This window comes from Pteropus vampyrus, unplaced genomic scaffold, assembly GCF_000151845.1.
Source record: "Pteropus vampyrus isolate Shadow unplaced genomic scaffold, Pvam_2.0 Scaffold18, whole genome shotgun sequence".
Classification (NCBI taxonomy): Eukaryota; Metazoa; Chordata; class Mammalia; order Chiroptera; family Pteropodidae; genus Pteropus; species Pteropus vampyrus.
In genome coordinates, this window is record NW_011888799.1 from 8,745,807 (window position 1) to 8,762,446 (window position 16,640).

A 16,640-nucleotide genomic window follows, 5' to 3' on the forward strand; every position below is an offset into this window, starting at 1 on the left:
TTTACTTCTAAAGTAATTCATTAATGTACAGAAGTAGATGGCACATATAGCAGAAGGTAATGGTTCTATAGGTGTATCTTCTGTAATGCACTTTGGGCTAGAGAAATAGAAAAATCACATGTAACGAAAACTAATAAGTTTTTGAGCAATATGGGCATTGCATGAGTAGGATCAGCATACGTTAATCTGTCATCCTTTCCTTTTTAATATACTCAGTGGCTGCTACGTTCTGGAGATTCAGGTTCATCCAAATTGTCTACAACTGACATTTGCATCTTCACTTTATTTAAAAACACGTAATCTTGATAGCAAAGATGTTGGCTAATCATTTATATATTGGCATGAGAAGTTTTGTGATCTTTCAAAATTCAGCACTATCCATAATAGAGCGTAATATTATCAGATTATCTGTATTAGTATATGAATGCATTCATAAGCAATGCACATATTATGCTTTTAAGCAGCTAATGGCTGAACAATCACTAAATAAAAAACATCCAGATTTTAAAAGCACAGCTGAAACATTTGTACAAATATACAAAGAGAAAAACAATCGTTCAGACACCATGAAACTTTTGTAATAAATAGGTTTGTCTGAAATCGGTCTCTTATCACCCTGGACAAGCCTCCCCAGTGAGGCTGGGAAAGTCCTATATGGAAGTGGTGTTCAAAATCTACTGAGGAGTATCTTTGGGGCCAAGCTCAGGTTTGCCTTCAAGAATTTTAACAGAGTTGTGAAGTATTGACTCGAAATAGTGAATATACCCAGGCTTGTTGAGCTGGACGACACTGATAATTTTCCTAATCTAAATAGGACATGGCTGGATGCTGACAATCTGTGAGTTATAGTATCTCCTCAAATCATGAAAATAAATGCTGGTGATCATGCATGTCCTGGGAATGTCGGGATGCAGAGGACTGAGTGAGACCAGATAGGAATATCTCATGCAGTCAAGTTTACTTATGGTCCTACTTAAGTGGCCAGGAAAAAAACAACACATACACATCAGGACTGGGACCGAAACAGCTCACAAACAACATAGGTGCTATTTGTAACTGATGTCTCTGGCTTGGATCACCATGAGAGAATGGAGATATAGACTGTGCTGATTGTTTATTAAGAAAATACTACTTTTTTTCTCTATAACCTTCTAAATAATGGATTATACTTTATGAATATGATATGATCAGGAAACGTATTACCTTTTCCTAGCCCTTTTGTCCGAGAGGCTTGATTACAAGGAAGGAATCTCAAACAACCAAACACCCAGGGATTTAAAGGCAATTCTTTTTTTTTTTTTTTTCCGACAAACAACAGGGGGGAAAAAGCATGATAAAGAAGAGACAGATATTATCGTTGAGGCTGAGCGGTGAGCTCAGTTGGACACGGAAGGTGGCAGGCCAGGACGCCGGGTTTGGATGATTTTTGGCTTTGGGGAAGTCTTTGGATCCTCCTCCTCCTCGATGTCACTGTCACACACGTGCACGACGACACTTGGGGTGGACTCAGTCCCTGCATGGAGTTCGTACTTCTCTCCTAAAAAGCAAGAAAAGTAGGGGTAAGAAAGGCAGAGGGCTTTTAAAACAGGTTCTTTGGTGAGGTTTGCTTAAGAAGTGAGAACAATTTACAGTGCCTCAGGAAACCTGGGCTCTTGCCCACGGATAGCACGGGGCACTGGAAAAAGGAGTGACATGGATCTGTCATTGTATCCCAGCCCTACCACCTATCAACGATACAACACCGAATAGGCCACTAAACCTCTCTGAGCTTCAGGTTCTCAACCTTGAATGTAGAAAATGGCAATTCCTCCACTCCATAGGGCTATGGCAAGGACTGAATGGGTCTGGCAGTTAGTTTTTCATTTCTCTTCCACTTCTGAGCATTGCTGCTAATTGCTGAGTAACCCTGAGCCAATTACTTTATTCTTTATCTTTTGGATAAGGCAGTCTGTAAGTTCTCCTCCGGGTGTATATGTCTCATAGCAAGAGTTGCCCCAGGATGGAATAAGGTGGGATCATTGCTTATCTGGGATTTGCAGTAGCTATTGGGTAGCTGGGTTAGATAACTATCAAGGTCTCTTCCAGTCCTAAGAGTCTATCGTTCTTGACTTGCTCATCTTACGATCAAACTGCTGTTAGCAGACAGGTTTCCTGTCTTTGTTTCACTTCCGTAGGTATTTATTGAGCATTTCCCATGGTCTGGCCCATTATTAGTCATAAAGGCTATGAAGCACAATATATATATGCTTTTTATGAGAGCACAGCCCAGTGGTGGCATCTGGAAACAGAAAGTGTTCCAATATTCCATGGTAAGTACTGGGATGGCAGTATATGTCAAGGACTATGGTACCAAATTATAAGGAGCAAGTAATTCTAAAAGGCTTCCTAGTGGAGGTGACAGTCGACCTAGGTCTAAGAGACAAGTAGAAGACCAAAAGGGGTTGGGGCAGGAAAAATAGGCATTTTCAGTCTGCATGCTTGTAATTTCTCAACTGCTGACATGTTCTACTTAATCTTCTTCTGACGTCCTATTCTTTATTTCCCATCCTTCAGGCATCAACAGAAAACTCTGTAGGCAATGTCTCCCAGACATCTTCCTGGTCAGTGATTCCCCGGGTCTCAATCGAGTCTTAATTTTTGAGAGTAGGACAGAAGATCGCACAGTCTCATCAATCTTTTTTAGTATTACCTCTATCAATTTCCTGTTTGCTTTGGTCAAACTGGTTTACCTGTTGGCTCCTAATCATGACAGCCATATTTTTGTATCCACCAGACTAACTACTTTTATTTGGCATAGCATCACCTCTCTTTCTGAGATTCTCTAAATCCTGAACACCACCCAGTCCAGGAACCGTGCCTGTTATCCTTAGTCTGTAGTGGAAAGTACTCTTTCTGGGAGGCTAGAGAAAATATTGTCAGTTTCAGGTCCAGGGTATTATTTATGTGCTACTGTGCACACCTTTGTGATAACAGCAAACTCTTGCAATGTACATTGTTAAATTCTGGTTGCTGACATAAGGGAATGAGGAGCACTGATAATACAGTAAGTATCAAAGCTCTTCTAAGTCATGCCGGGAAGGATGTAAACATTCAGAGTGAGCTATTGTTATGGGTTGAATAATGTTCGCCCAAAAGATGTTGAAATCCTAATTTCCAGTGCCCTTTCTGGAATTAGGGTCTTTGCAGATGATTATGTTAAAATGAGGCCATTAAGATGGGCTCTACTTCAAAATGACTGGTGTCCCTATAAAAAAGGAGAAATTAGGATGCAGGCGCTCATATGTACAGGGAGGATGCCATGAGAAGATCAGAGTTATGGTTGCCACAGCCAAGGAACTGCTAGAAGCTAGAAGAGAGGCCGGAAACAGGTCCTTCCCTAGTATCTTCAGAGGGAGCATGGTCCTATCAACACCCTGATATCATACTTCTAACCTCCAGAACTGGAGTCAATCAATTTTAGTTGCTTAAGCCACTCAGTTTGTGATACCTTGGTATAGCAGCCGTAGAAAACTAATATAGCCATACCCTGCTAAGAGTGTTCTCTTTCTGTTAAGATTCAGAGACGTCTTTATTGGACCCTCCCCAGACTTACCATCCTGGTGTGTAGAGCAAAGGCTTTCCAGGGTGAGGGCAACAAATATTTCACAAACATGGAGCATTACACCTACAGTATTTCCCTGGAAATTGGCAGTAGCGAAAAGGGATAGAACTAGCCAGAGCCATAGAAATATGGCTCAAAAAGACTATAATTTAAAGTCTAGATTTGGTGAAAATTGTAGGTAAAGAGAGTTGTGTCAACAAATATTAAATCTCTCACAAAAGCGGACCAGTTTGGAATCAGGAGAGGACAGTGACAAAAATGGGGGACACGGGGCAAAACCAGGAAGGAGATACTTGACTAGATCACTCATGCTACGCTTTGCTTGTCCCTCATGGAGAACAAGAATTGATAGTTAGCACTAACCTAACCTCACTGTCATCCACTCTGAAGATATTATCTTACACATACTTAGCAGTTGTGGTGCTACTTACAGCACATTTAATTGTGTCTGTTCTGCTCTCCTTAAAATATTTTGTCGTTTTTATCAAAATTTATTTTTATCAATATCTGAAGAACCACTTCAGATATTGCTAAGGAGAAGAACCTACATGAAACTGGCTTTACCTGAGAGTTGCATAAAAGGCTCTGGGCCAGGGGTGGGCAGAGCTGGTTGGTGGCATCTCTGAGCACTGATTCTCAAACACCTGACAACTTACTTAGGGGCGCTTGTTAAAAACAAAATTTATCAATATGAGGATGAAACCCTGAAAATTTAAGTGAGTGACACCTGCATTGGTAGTCCCCATTCGCAGGTGTTTCTCAGTGTTTCAGTGTCTGGGTGGTCACTGTTACAGGGCTTTGCGTGCAGGCAGGAGGGCACTGGCATACATATAATGTGCCCCCTCCCTATGCATCATGATTTTTCATTTGAAAATGATAACAGTGCCGGTAGAAGGTAATGCAGGGAGAGACGTCAAGGACACATAAAGGAAAAGAAGCAAGGAATCCAGATCAGCTCTGCAGTCACTCCCAGCCATCAGCACTCGTTAATCTTTGATGTTCTCATCTATGTTGCTGGAAGAACAGGAAGTCCCTCAAAATTCCGTAGCAAACAGTGACTGAGTTCATTTTATCCAGGGTTTCTAAAATTTTCTCTTTTCTTCAGGAGCGCTTTGCAATACTGAATGAGAGACTCCCTCCAACAAGAGACAGAAGAAGAAATGGCTTCTGAGTAATTAAATGAGGCGGTCCCTGTTTTTGCGGGTAGGACTTGTTCCGCATGTTTGGAGAAGCAGCGCCTTCTGAAGGAACAGTAGTGGCCTCCACAGCCCCATTCACGGCTCTGACAGTCGTGACACAAGGATGAAGGGGATGGCAGTCTCTTGTCCTCTGATGTGGGGATGACAGACAAGAATCTGCCATAGCAGAGTAAATGTGGAGATTGTGGGATGTGGTGGTGAGGTGGTGACACACGCACTTTGGCCAGAGAGCTGACCAGACACCCTGACTCTTTCCTCATCTGTTGGTAAGAAGCTAGCTTTAAAAAAAAAAAAGTAGTAAAATATACATAATAAAATAAGCCTTTTGAGTAAACTATGTGTTTGCCCTGGCTTGGATAAAGAACATTCCCTTAAAGATCCCTTTCCTTGTAATCTATTTACTGCTTCAAAAGCCGATGATTCCCCCTCAGTCTAGGTGTGCAGACCAACTTTCGCATCAAATTAACAAAGTCATATTGCTCGGTAGTAGAGATATTTTATTGCTGTGGTCCCATTAACTTTGACATTTCACTGTTCTATTTTTGAAAACTCTCTTACTATCAAAATCCAGCAAAGCTTAACAGCTGCTGAGAGCCCACAAAAAAAAAAAAAAAAAAATAGCTTTGGTCTTGCTGGGTGAAATCTTTTCTTCTTTCCTTCTTTCTTTCTTTCCTTCTTTCTTTCTTTCTTTCTTTCTTTCTTTCTTTCTTTCTTTCTTTCTTTCTTTCTTTCTTTCTTTCTCTCTCTCTCTCTTTCTTTCTTTCTCTCTCTCTCTCTCTCTTTCTTTCTTTCTTTCTTTCTCACTCTCTCTCTCTCTTTCTTTCTTTCGTTTTTTTTTTTTCTCCTTTCTTTCCTTTTGGGCTTTAGCTTATTCTTCTACCATAAAGGCTGACGTCAATGCTGTCACCCTGAGCAGGGGCCAGCTGGGCTCAGTAGGGGACAAGGAGCCCATGGGCAGGTCTTGCCCCAGTGTAGTGAGTAGAGCCATGCAGAGCAGCACATCTTGCATAGGACAAGCAGAGTCACTTATCACACTCTCACTCCTCTAGTCCGTATTCCAACTATCCTTTCCTCTGTGAGCAGAAAGGAGGCCAAGACCAAAAGTCCTCAGAAAATGCATTGATCAGGGTTTTCCAACTACCGCCAAGAAACAAATTACCAGGCACGCAAAATGTAAAATCCTCTAGCATGTGGTCAAATGTTAAATCCTCATTCGGGTCTTTGGAACTGATGTAAGCTTGGCCTCTGCTCAAAATAGATGTAAGCGTGGACACTGTAGTTAAGTCACCAAGCACTACTCAATATCACTTTGAAACATTTCTCTGTCTGCTGCCTCCTCAAACTCTGCTTGTAATGACTTATCCATGGTTCACCTCCTCCCATCCAGAAGACTCTTAGCTGGTTTCTCACCACAGGAAGTAATCTTTCCTGTCAGAATAAACTTCCTAAAAACATTAGGAAACTTCACTTTTTTGCTTACTAGTGATGTGACACTGAATGTTACATAACATTTCTAAGGCTCAGTTTTCCTAGTCAGTAAGATGGAAATAACCGCTACATAGCTGGGACATTATGAAATAAATATGTGTCAAACACTTTATATAGCCTTCCTGAGAAGCATGATATAATTATTTAAGGTGATATTGTGGTCAGTGTTGCCCCCCCACAAAATAATTTTCAATATGATGAATGAATCCAGTCACATTACACAATAGTTAAAGAATTATTAAAGAAGCAGCCGAATAATTGCAAAGAGCCCTTACTCAGTGGAGTACGTATTAGAAACAGAAATAAAGGGTGAACAGATCTCGCAGTTCAAATAATAGTGGGGTTTTATTAATTCTGAACCTCAAAATTGAATAATCTTTTTCCCCCTTGACCACTGCTGCATTTCTCTCCTCATTGGTAAGTTTCTCTCATTTTTTTCTTTCTTCTCATCCATTTCCACACTTCTATTCCCATGAGAAGGAAAATCTTAAGTTGCCTTTTTAATGAGATCTCTGATTTTCTTTTTCTAAGACAGTGTGAATCATATATTTATAATGCTTGATTATAGTACCTTTTATATTATTCATTAGTTATTTTATCTGGTAATTTCTTATATTCCAAACCGCCGAAGCCAGGACTTCAACTTTGTGATTGCTGCAGCTTACAGTGCATGTTAAGTGCTCAATAAATATGCTATTTATTTATAAAAGCATTAAGCGTGACCATTTATGACCTACTTATGTAATGTCCAGTACATACACATATATAAATTTTTCTCCTCTAGTTAAACTAGTATAAGTTTTAGCCTTTCAACTGAACTGAAAACTATTTATGGGCAGCTATTTCTCTTATTTTCAGTATGCATTCAGTGCTAGGAGATGTCATAGAAACTTGCCATCTGCCTTAAATATAACAACTATTGACTGAGCACTTACCAAATGCCAGATACAGCTTTAAGTACTTCTGTAAGTTAGATATTTAATTATGACAGCAATTCTGTAACGTGGGTTTTATAATGTCTAGTTTATATAGGGAGAGGGTCAGATCATCACATAGGTAGTAAACGACAGAGCCAAGAGTCGATGAAACTCAGTCAAATCCTGTCTGACTTCAAAGAATGTGCTCATACTCACTCTCCAGCCCTGCTTCTCGTTATTCACACTGTTTTCATATTCTACAAGAGACTCTACTGAAAGAGAGCCTAGTTTTAACTTTTACTTTTAATACTTTTTCATGGCAACTCATATTTTTAGTGAATATTGGTTCTCTAGCTAAAGAAAGTCTATTGATTCCTTTTGCATCTTGCCTCCTTTTGTTTGGCCAATTGCTAGTTTTTCTAGGCATGGTCTCCTTGACAACGAATTTTCTCAAAGGACAATGCTTAATGAATTATAAAAATAAAAGGAATATAAATTATATAGACTGAGTTAATTCATCTCTTTTATGGTAGCTTTGGACTTTGAAAAAAGATTTTCTCTGTTTCCTTCTTTAACTTTATTATCTCTCATGTTAAAGGTGAATTCTCAATAGGAAAGTGATGTGTTGTATCAGATTGATTGTGCTTTGCAAATATGGTCATAATATTTCCTGCCCAACATTATTCTTCGAGAACCTAGAACCTTGCCACTCCTTAATCAAGGACTGTCCCCCATGTGTTTCCTCCTCTCAAATCTGGGCAGGCCTTTATGACTGTCTTGACTAATACAGTATGGCAGAAGTAACCAGTGTGACTTCTGAGTTAGGTCACAAAAATGCCATGTACTTGCACCTTGCTCTGTCAGAATGCTCACTCCTAGAACCTCACCTCCATGCTGTAAGGAAGCCCAAGCAGCCCATGAAGAAGCTCACATGGAGAGAAACCAGGTTCCGTGACCCACGGACTGTCTGAGCTCTCAGCCAACAGACACCTACCAGCCACGTGAGCGAACCATTTTGAAAGTTGATTCGCCAGTCCCCAGCTGAGCAACAACATATGCACGAAGCAGAGATGAGCTGTCCCCCTGAGCCCTGCCCCAAAAGCCAACTTGGGAGCAAAATAAATGATTGTGGTTTTAAGTCCTTCATTTTCGGCTAGTTTGTTACATAGCAATTGATAAGTAATGGGTCATACGAGTTCCCTTTGTTTGGAAGCAAGCTAAGCCACTACACTTGAGTTGAAATCAGCTACCTTTTAGCATTCTTTCTTCTTTTTCCCCTGCTCAAGTGCTGTGTTAGAGTGGGTGCTTCACTAGTCCCAGTGGTTCCTAGCATGTGGAGGGAGCCCCATTAACATACCACAGGGACCTCTCTCTCTGGTCCCTCCCATACTCCTCTCTGGTAGAAGAGGAGTGACACCTGATGGGTAACTTTGGGAAAAGAGACTGGAAATGCTCGATTCCCCCGCTCCCGCCTTCTTCTTTGAGCCAGCCCTGCCTGCAAAGGGCCTGTGCTCTGCTCTCGGCCATGTGCTAATAAGCACAGCAGAAAAGACATCGCCTTGTGTGGGGCAGCCTGACATTTTCCATCTATGTGACAGGGTAAGTCAAACTGCGTAGTTCTGGATTTCAGCATCAGGAAGCTGCAGCTCGACTAAACCACATTCTCAGCTGTAGTTTTTCATCAGACACAAAGCTGGCATTATTGAGCTCATCTGTCATACTTCTTAACTAACTCTCAGTGAGTTCTGAGCCAAACGAGGAAAAAAACACGTGTCTGTTATTAATCTACAGAGAATTTTAAGAATGGGTGATGGCTTATCAAGGCAAGTGCTAGGACATTTCTAACAGAACCCTTGAACGGAACGGTGCTGGGCTGTTTGCTGAGCACTAAACATTCGTTTGGATTAAGAGCCCTTTATATTTGATTAAGAAGAATGGAAATGCCAATATTAAAATAACTTTAGACTTGGTTATGCTTAAAAGGCACTGCAATCCTCTACTCACTATTTTTTACCGTGTCATTTTTTTTTTTCAGGAGGAAGTGGGAACATCAGTCCTGATCTATGAAATAAGTAAAATGGAATTTCTATGTGTGTTACTTTTATAGAACATGCTGCCTATTGGTGAGATTAAACACAGAGATTGGGGGAAGAGTTCAGAATGATTTGAAATGTGCTTGAAAGGTGTTCGCATTTAGATTTGCTTTCCCTTCACATGTTAGGTTTAGGGCTTAATCAAATTTGGCAGGCGGAGAAGGCCTACAAGGCTGCCAAGCCCCAGTGTGCTGCTCCCTTGTCATTTGTAGAGACCGCGCAGGTGCCTGACACTGATCCAGCTCTCAGACACCTGGGAGAGGTGGGAAAGAGAGTGACATGCTGGAAGCAGGGAAGGCGTGAGGAGTGAGGGGTGAGGAGTGACCTACCCTTCCTTCCCTCTCCCCTGGCATTGGCCGGTATTTGAGCTCACTGTGTCTTTTAGCCCTCTGTCAATCCTGGGGTATTGCTGGTTTGGTTGGGGGCCAAAAGTGTTCCTCAAGAGAAGGGCTGAGTTATAGCAAAAAACATCAGGAAATTTTCCAAAGCTGCACATCCCTCCCATCCAGATATGCTAGTTAACACTATATTTAAGTTATCTACTGGCAATCTTGTCTTCCCATATTTTTCCAAAGAGAAGGAAAGAGTGTGTGTGTGTGTGTGTGTGCGTGTGTGTGTGTGTGTGCGTGTGCGTGCGTGTGTGCGTGCGTGTGTGTGTGCGTGTGTGTGTGTAGGGGGAAGGGAGTTAGGTGACACTACTCCAATTCTCTGTACTGTCCACCGTTCCTCTCTCTTCTTCTCTACTGTCTCTTCCACACTGGTACCTCCAACTCCTTACTAGGCACCCCTTGCCTCTCTGTCTCTGTCACATTTGAGAACCACATGATAAATAGTGCCAAAGTATAATTAGTATGTTTCTCAAATAAGGGTGCTATACTCCCAGTGGTGTCTGGAAATGTGATGGAATTTTTTTTTTTTTCTCATAGGGTCGGGTTGGGTGTGGAAACTGGCATTTAGTAGGTGAGGCCCAAAAATGCTAAATGTACTGCAATGTGTAGGACTGTCAGTTCCAAAATATCATGTTGAGCCAAGAGCTTAACATAGGCACTTAGATTTTAATAGGAAACTAAGATATGGTTTAAAAACCAAGCGACGATAAATAGGTAATGCACACTGAGTATTTACTATGTCCAGGGCTAGATATATGGATGTGTATAGATGATCTCATTTGAAGCTCCCAACAATCCAATTTTACCCTTCAGGAAGCCGAGGCACAGAGAGGTTAAGAAAGTTTCCGAAGGTCACACAGCTACTGAAAGGTAGAGTCTGGATTCAAAGTCACATCCATGATGCTTCTTAATCATCACCCTAAAGCAAGAGAAATACGTCTCTTCATGTTGGAGCTTCATTCATAGCTACAAAAAAGAGAAGGTATTCCAGGGCAGAGCAACTTATTGGAAACTTAAAATCACGGCTATCTGGTAGCTGCCTGTTCACAAGATCAGTATGAGAGTGGAAAAAGAACTATTTTCTAAATAGGAGTAGAAAGAAGGATTTAGGATTAAAAGAAATATTGCAGAGAGGAAAAGATATTCCAGAGAGGGAAGTCCTTTGCAAAATTTTTTCTCTCTGATTCTTTTGTGTTTCCATGAGCTCATATTTATCTTGGTAAGTCCTGCGGGAAAACATTATAGGTAGACTTGAAGGCTGGATCAATTACTGAAGAGCAACTCTGCCCCTTTTCCTTTGTGCAGCAGCTATTTCTATCAAAGAATGCCTCTAAGCCTGGGTGCCAAGAGTATAAAGTAAAGCACAGACCAACTCAAATATTTCATTGGAAGTTCAGAGAACAGGCCCATTTAAACCACCACCCCCACCACCACAAAGGGCACGCTCATTGCTCTTACTGGCTGGTAGACACCATTCTGAGTGCTTTACAAATCTCAATTCATACACTAGCAGAGGAAATATATCTCTGAGGGTACCCTGCTCAGAGCAGAAGGGTCACCACCATGAATTTGATAGTTTCGATGTGCCAGCCCTTGGGCTAAGTGCTTTACATATATTAATTATTCCATCTCCAAGATGACCTTTCAAGTTGTCAAATAATCACCATTAAGAAAAATGCAGACGGGTGAAGTAAATTGCTCAAGGTCACCACAAACAAGTGGTGGAGCCAGGATTCCAATCCCAGCCTGCCAAGGTCAAAGCATATTGCCTCTGATGTTTAGGAATAAGGTTGAGATAGTGCAGAAAAGACATCAGGGCTACACATCATAGACTTCCCTGCCTCAGTAGGTCTAGTATGAAAATAGATCTAGTGACCTATTTTCCTATAATAAGAAAATATCAACATGAATGATTGGAGTCTTCCCCCATGCCCCCATCCTCAGTCCTGACCAACATCAAAGTGGGAAACAGAAGGAGTTCTTGGTAAGATGAAGAGGGGGGTGGAGAGAGAGAGAGAGAGAGAAAGAGAATACTTCTACAGTTTCATTCTGAGGTGCTCTGCTTCAATAAAAGAAAGTTTGCTCATCTTCTGGGGATTTCCATCTAAGACTGGATTAGTATAGCCATTTGTCTTTATTCCCTGCTGAATCACTTAGGATCTAAAGTACTTTATAGGGACAACTGATTGACTGAGGACATGAATTAGTGGATCAGACAAGATGTGGAGCCCTAGAAAAAAGGTCAGAGTAAGAACAGGTGGGAATGTCAAAGGAGACCAGAGGAGAAGGGTTCTCTGAAGCTTGTGAGGAGAGACTCGCCCACGTAGGGTGAGAGGAAAGTGGCCGACATTAAAGAAGAAAGAGCTGTCTGTCTGAGCTCTCTGTGTGCTTGGTAACAGAGTCATGAGGTTTTTCTCTCTGGGAATGGTTACCCTGTTCTACTTTCCCAATACTAGGGACCAGGCTAAGGGAATAGCTATCAGATGAGCGAGCACACTCGTATTTTGGTCACGTGTCTTTTTTATTTTCTACAATGTGCATATTTTACCTGGGAAACAAAAAAAAGAAGTATTTCATACTGCTACTCCATAATGATTAAAAATAATTGTGGAGTATATGCTGAGAAGAAAAGCCCCTTAAAATTTTTCCAGGGAAAAGTCTTCAAAAGGAGATGGAAAATTATGAGCATGTGTTCCAGGATCTGAAATCTGCGTCCCTTTGGAGGAATGACACATAGAGACTGCACTAACTGGCACTCTGGAGACTGGTTGTTTTATATGCGTTTCATATCTGTGATCAGAAAATAGCAATTGTTAAGCAAGAATAGAGTCTTATATAATAGTCATACCACATGCACTCAAAACATAAGTGTCCATCTATATTTTAAAAACGGAATTTTCTGTACCTTTTGAATCAATGAGCCTGGAATAGAAAATGTTTCTTCCTTTTAAGTTACTGAATTAAAGAAATATATTTTCCATTTGGAGGAAACAATATATATCAAGCAGCAAAATGGCAAGATTGCTTTACTATGGCATGTTTTGATGGAGAAGAATTTGGAAAAAATCTAAATATAGCAGATGTACGCTATTTGAAACTCGAGCTCCGTTTTTAAGCCTTCCTCTGCAGTTAACTAAAATTGATCTCCCTAACAAGAGCTAAAAATAGCAGGTGGAAAAAAGGGAATAGACAATGACTTTTCATATCACTCCCTGCAGGCATTTTCAGTGACAATGAACACGACCTTCCAGAGCCATTCTGGAGAGAGGAACAAAGGCTGGCATTTCACATCCCACTTCTGATTTACCACCCATTTAGTACAGTGTACATCTCTATTTTGCCATTTTTGCTGATTGGTATAGATAAGCTGTTTTGCCAGGCTGGGTTTTGTTTTTCCTATATTGTTTTACATCCAAAAAGAACACAGCACTATATTCTTTCTGGAGTCAGGAACAAAAGGGTATTACACAATAAACCAAAATAAATATTCAATTCATTCTTCACCTGGTCAAAGCGCATTTTATTTGATGGGCCTCTCAAAATTCACCAGGAGGACTAATACAAATGTGGAAAGCTTCTGTTTTATAGAGATGATGACTGTCCTTTAAACAGAACAGAGGAAGATAAATTCTGATCTGCATGTCCCAGTGGATAAAAGAAGAAAACATCCAACATGCCCTAAAGAACAGGTGCAGTGGATATGTTTTTTGTTTGGAGGGTAGTGCCAATAAGTAGAGAAACGAAATTGGGAGGAATAAAATGTGTAAGTTGTTTTGTATTTTTAAAATTTTCTTTTGCAACAGTCTTGAATTTCTTCTGGAGAAACTAATTTTACTCTTTAAGAAATATCTGTGGTTTCTCAAGCTTTTGATTCCTCAGTCTAGTTCTTGCCAGGGGTAGAGGGAGATATTTTAACTTACCAGCTGTGCAGCCCTGGGCAAGTTACTTAATCATTCTTTGCCTTACATTCCCCAGCTGTATAAACAAAGAGAATAACAATGCCTGACTCAAAGAGATGTTGTAAGCATTGAATGAGGAAGGTGTTTAAAACAGTGTCTGCCTGATACACAGTAAGCCCTCTATGTAAGTTTTAGCCATTGTTTCTATTTAAGTACCCCTGCCTTTCCCTAATTTTCTGTTTTACTTACTTCTTGGATCTAAAATAGAACACACAGTCATGGGGACAATGATTAAAATGTTTGAAATTGAGCTCTCAAATTTTCCACAATATAAACTTGTTTCCACTATAATTAATAGAACTGAGAGATGCTTCTCCAGTGTTATGTGGCCCTGGTCTCACGTTGTAACATCCTGTTAGGGATTTTAAAAGAAACCCACAGGTTTGAGTTCATCGTGGTTCCTTTATAATTGCATTGTTCTGTCTGTGCTTGTTTCAAGAGCCTCTCTAGAAGTTCCAGAGTCAGCAGTGTTCCTTTCTTAAAGAACAAGGGTATTGTTTTACCTCTGCTTGTCTGAGCCCAGTCCTGTGTCCTCACCTGCACATTTATCCTTCATGAAAGGGTCTTAATAATGCACATCACTGCCTCCTGTCTGCAGCTAGACATAATAAAGCTCCCATAAGCCAGCCGTTTTGCTGACGTGACCCTGAGCCTGTGGACTTCTTTTCCTGAATGCCAGCTCAAGGATGTGCTTTCTTTAGACTCACTTTTTCTCAGCATCTTCAGATTTCTGCCTCTATACCAATTTAGTGCTCGTAATCACTCCCGTGAGGCAAAACTCCATTCTTTTGATCATTTGAGTTGCTTTTCCTTGGTCTCTTTCTAGTTTATTTCTGAACTCCTGAAACTGAGATCATTATCCTTTAACATGAATGAGTTATAATTTGTTACTAAAATGATTCTGCCAAAGGATTAAAAATGAATTTTACTAATTTTTATCTCAAATAGAATGTTGGAAGTCTTCTTGTCAGAGAAAACATTAATTTAGTGCTGCTGGTTCCGTCTGCCTAAAGCCATAAGAAAGCAACGATTTGCCAGTGAAGAAATTATCTCTAGGCAGGCTAATAACTTCATTCATTCATTCATTCATTCATTCATTATTTATTTATTGAGCACCTACCATGTGCAAGATGCCATCAGGCACTGGGAATACCAAAATGAATACAATATGCATTCTCCCCTCAAAAAGTAGAAGAGAGAGTAAGTTGAACAATAGAAAATTACCATAAGAAGAAGTGAGTATTTGTGAAGGAGCAGCTCCTTGCCTTGGCATCTCACTGGGGAGGAGGAAGGGATGCGGGTGGGGAGAATGCAGGTGGGGAGAATGCAGGGTGTGGCCTTTGCTCCCTCATCTTTGCAAGTGAAATAGCTGGCAGAGGCCAGGTGACTACTGTAACCTCTGTGATATTTTCAACTCAATTGATGCATACAAATCATTCATCTGTGTAGGGTGAAGAAGGACACAGGAAAAGGACAAATGGATAACCAAATATAGAGAAACAGCTTCAAATTACTGTCAAGGAATGGAGAGAAAAGTATCCCAGGGAATACATCCAAATTGTAGCTGTTCCCTGGGACACAATATTGGTCATTCTTAAAAAGCAGGAGACCTTCAAATTCACTCTTGCTCATGTAGTACATCGGCCCTCATTTACATACTTATCAGACCCTGGGTCAGGCTTTCTGCAAGTTATAGTGGGGTGAGAAATAACTGTCAATGCAGGGTTAGGATAAATGTTGTGCCCTTGTCAGAGCAGAGTAAGACTAAAGTCCACTGAAGAAGCCACTTATAGAAGGCCATTGGATGTGGCCAAGTGAGGAGTCAGAAGAGCCAGCTTTGATATTTGCCTCTGCCACCAACCAGCTGTGTCAGCTTGAGCTAGTATGCTCATCACTCAGCACAGTATTCTGATCTGTAAAATGGGGATATCAATTGTTCCTATCTCTATGCTTATTGCACGGCAGAGCACTTCAGAAATGGTAGACATACATTTAATTGGTAAGGAAAAGGTTAGCAGCACAATTAAGGTAAAAGTCACACATTTTTAAAAATTTTGCTGATAAGTTATTCGCAGCTCTACAAAGAACCCCCTTTTCTTAATCTGCCTCTAAAAGACCATTTCATTCCTCCTCCTCCCTCCTTAGTGCCAGGCTCTGTGAGCATCCCTTCTGAGGCTGAATTCCCATTCCGTCTGTCCCTTCTGCCTCCATCAATTCCAGGTCACACTGGTCCCTGGGAGTGCCTTCCAGACCTGGACTCAGGTCCATTAGCCAGTGAGGGTGTGTGAGACTTCCCCTTATCTTGTTTTTGCATTAAGCTTTGCGCATATTAACTACAAATGAATTTTCTTTCCCGTTTTGAATAAAAAATGATTTGATTTTACTGAATTATCAGCTCAAAGTGAGTGGACCGGAGGCTAGCTGGAGTCTGCTGGTCAGAAAATCTGACTCAGCCTGAGCGTCCTGTACAAAGAGTGAAGCAAAGAGAGCACTGCATTGGACGCCTTGTCCTTGGCAAGTTATTTCTCACCACCTCTGGGCTTCTGGGTTTCTCTCCTATAAAATGCAAGTTGGCCAATGACTCGTAGGTCTTCTAGCCAAGACCTTAGTGATCTGATGAAGACCTCTGTTTGCTGACATTCAAAACAATTGCGCAAAGTGTTAAAACGTGTTCTTGTTACTATCTGTAACAAGAATCAAACAGGCAGCTCCAAGGACCTTAGCTCTAATCAGTCCATTTTGGGCAGGGGTGGGGCAGGGAGGAGGGGTACTTGCCTGCTTCTGAAATGTCCTGAATTACTGTCAGAAATGGTTTTACAAGGCTCGACTTGAGCAGACTCAACTTATTTTATACACTTGACATTTATCTATATCATAGACCCAGCTCTCCTCAGACAGAGGGTAGAAAAACTCAGGATTCCTGTATGTGAACCAGACTTTCAAGGAAATCACATTTCACACATATCTCCCTTATTTTTATATTGCTACTTTCAT

At 40.9% G+C, this 16,640-nt stretch overlaps 1 protein-coding gene across 3 annotated transcripts in view; it reads right to left on the reverse strand.

The window, feature by feature from the left end:
- Positions 1 to 263: 263 nt before the first annotated feature.
- RCAN2 (regulator of calcineurin 2) overlaps positions 264 to 16,640 on the reverse strand; it is a 241,914-nt gene continuing 225,537 nt past the window's right edge. For all 3 annotated transcript variants that reach the window (XM_011354772.2, XM_011354771.2, XM_011354774.2), the window contains one exon: positions 264 to 1,537. In XM_011354772.2, coding sequence (XP_011353074.1) covers positions 1,377 to 1,537 — 161 coding nt within the window. In that variant the 3' untranslated portion in view covers positions 264 to 1,376. The remainder of the gene's footprint in view (positions 1,538 to 16,640) is intronic.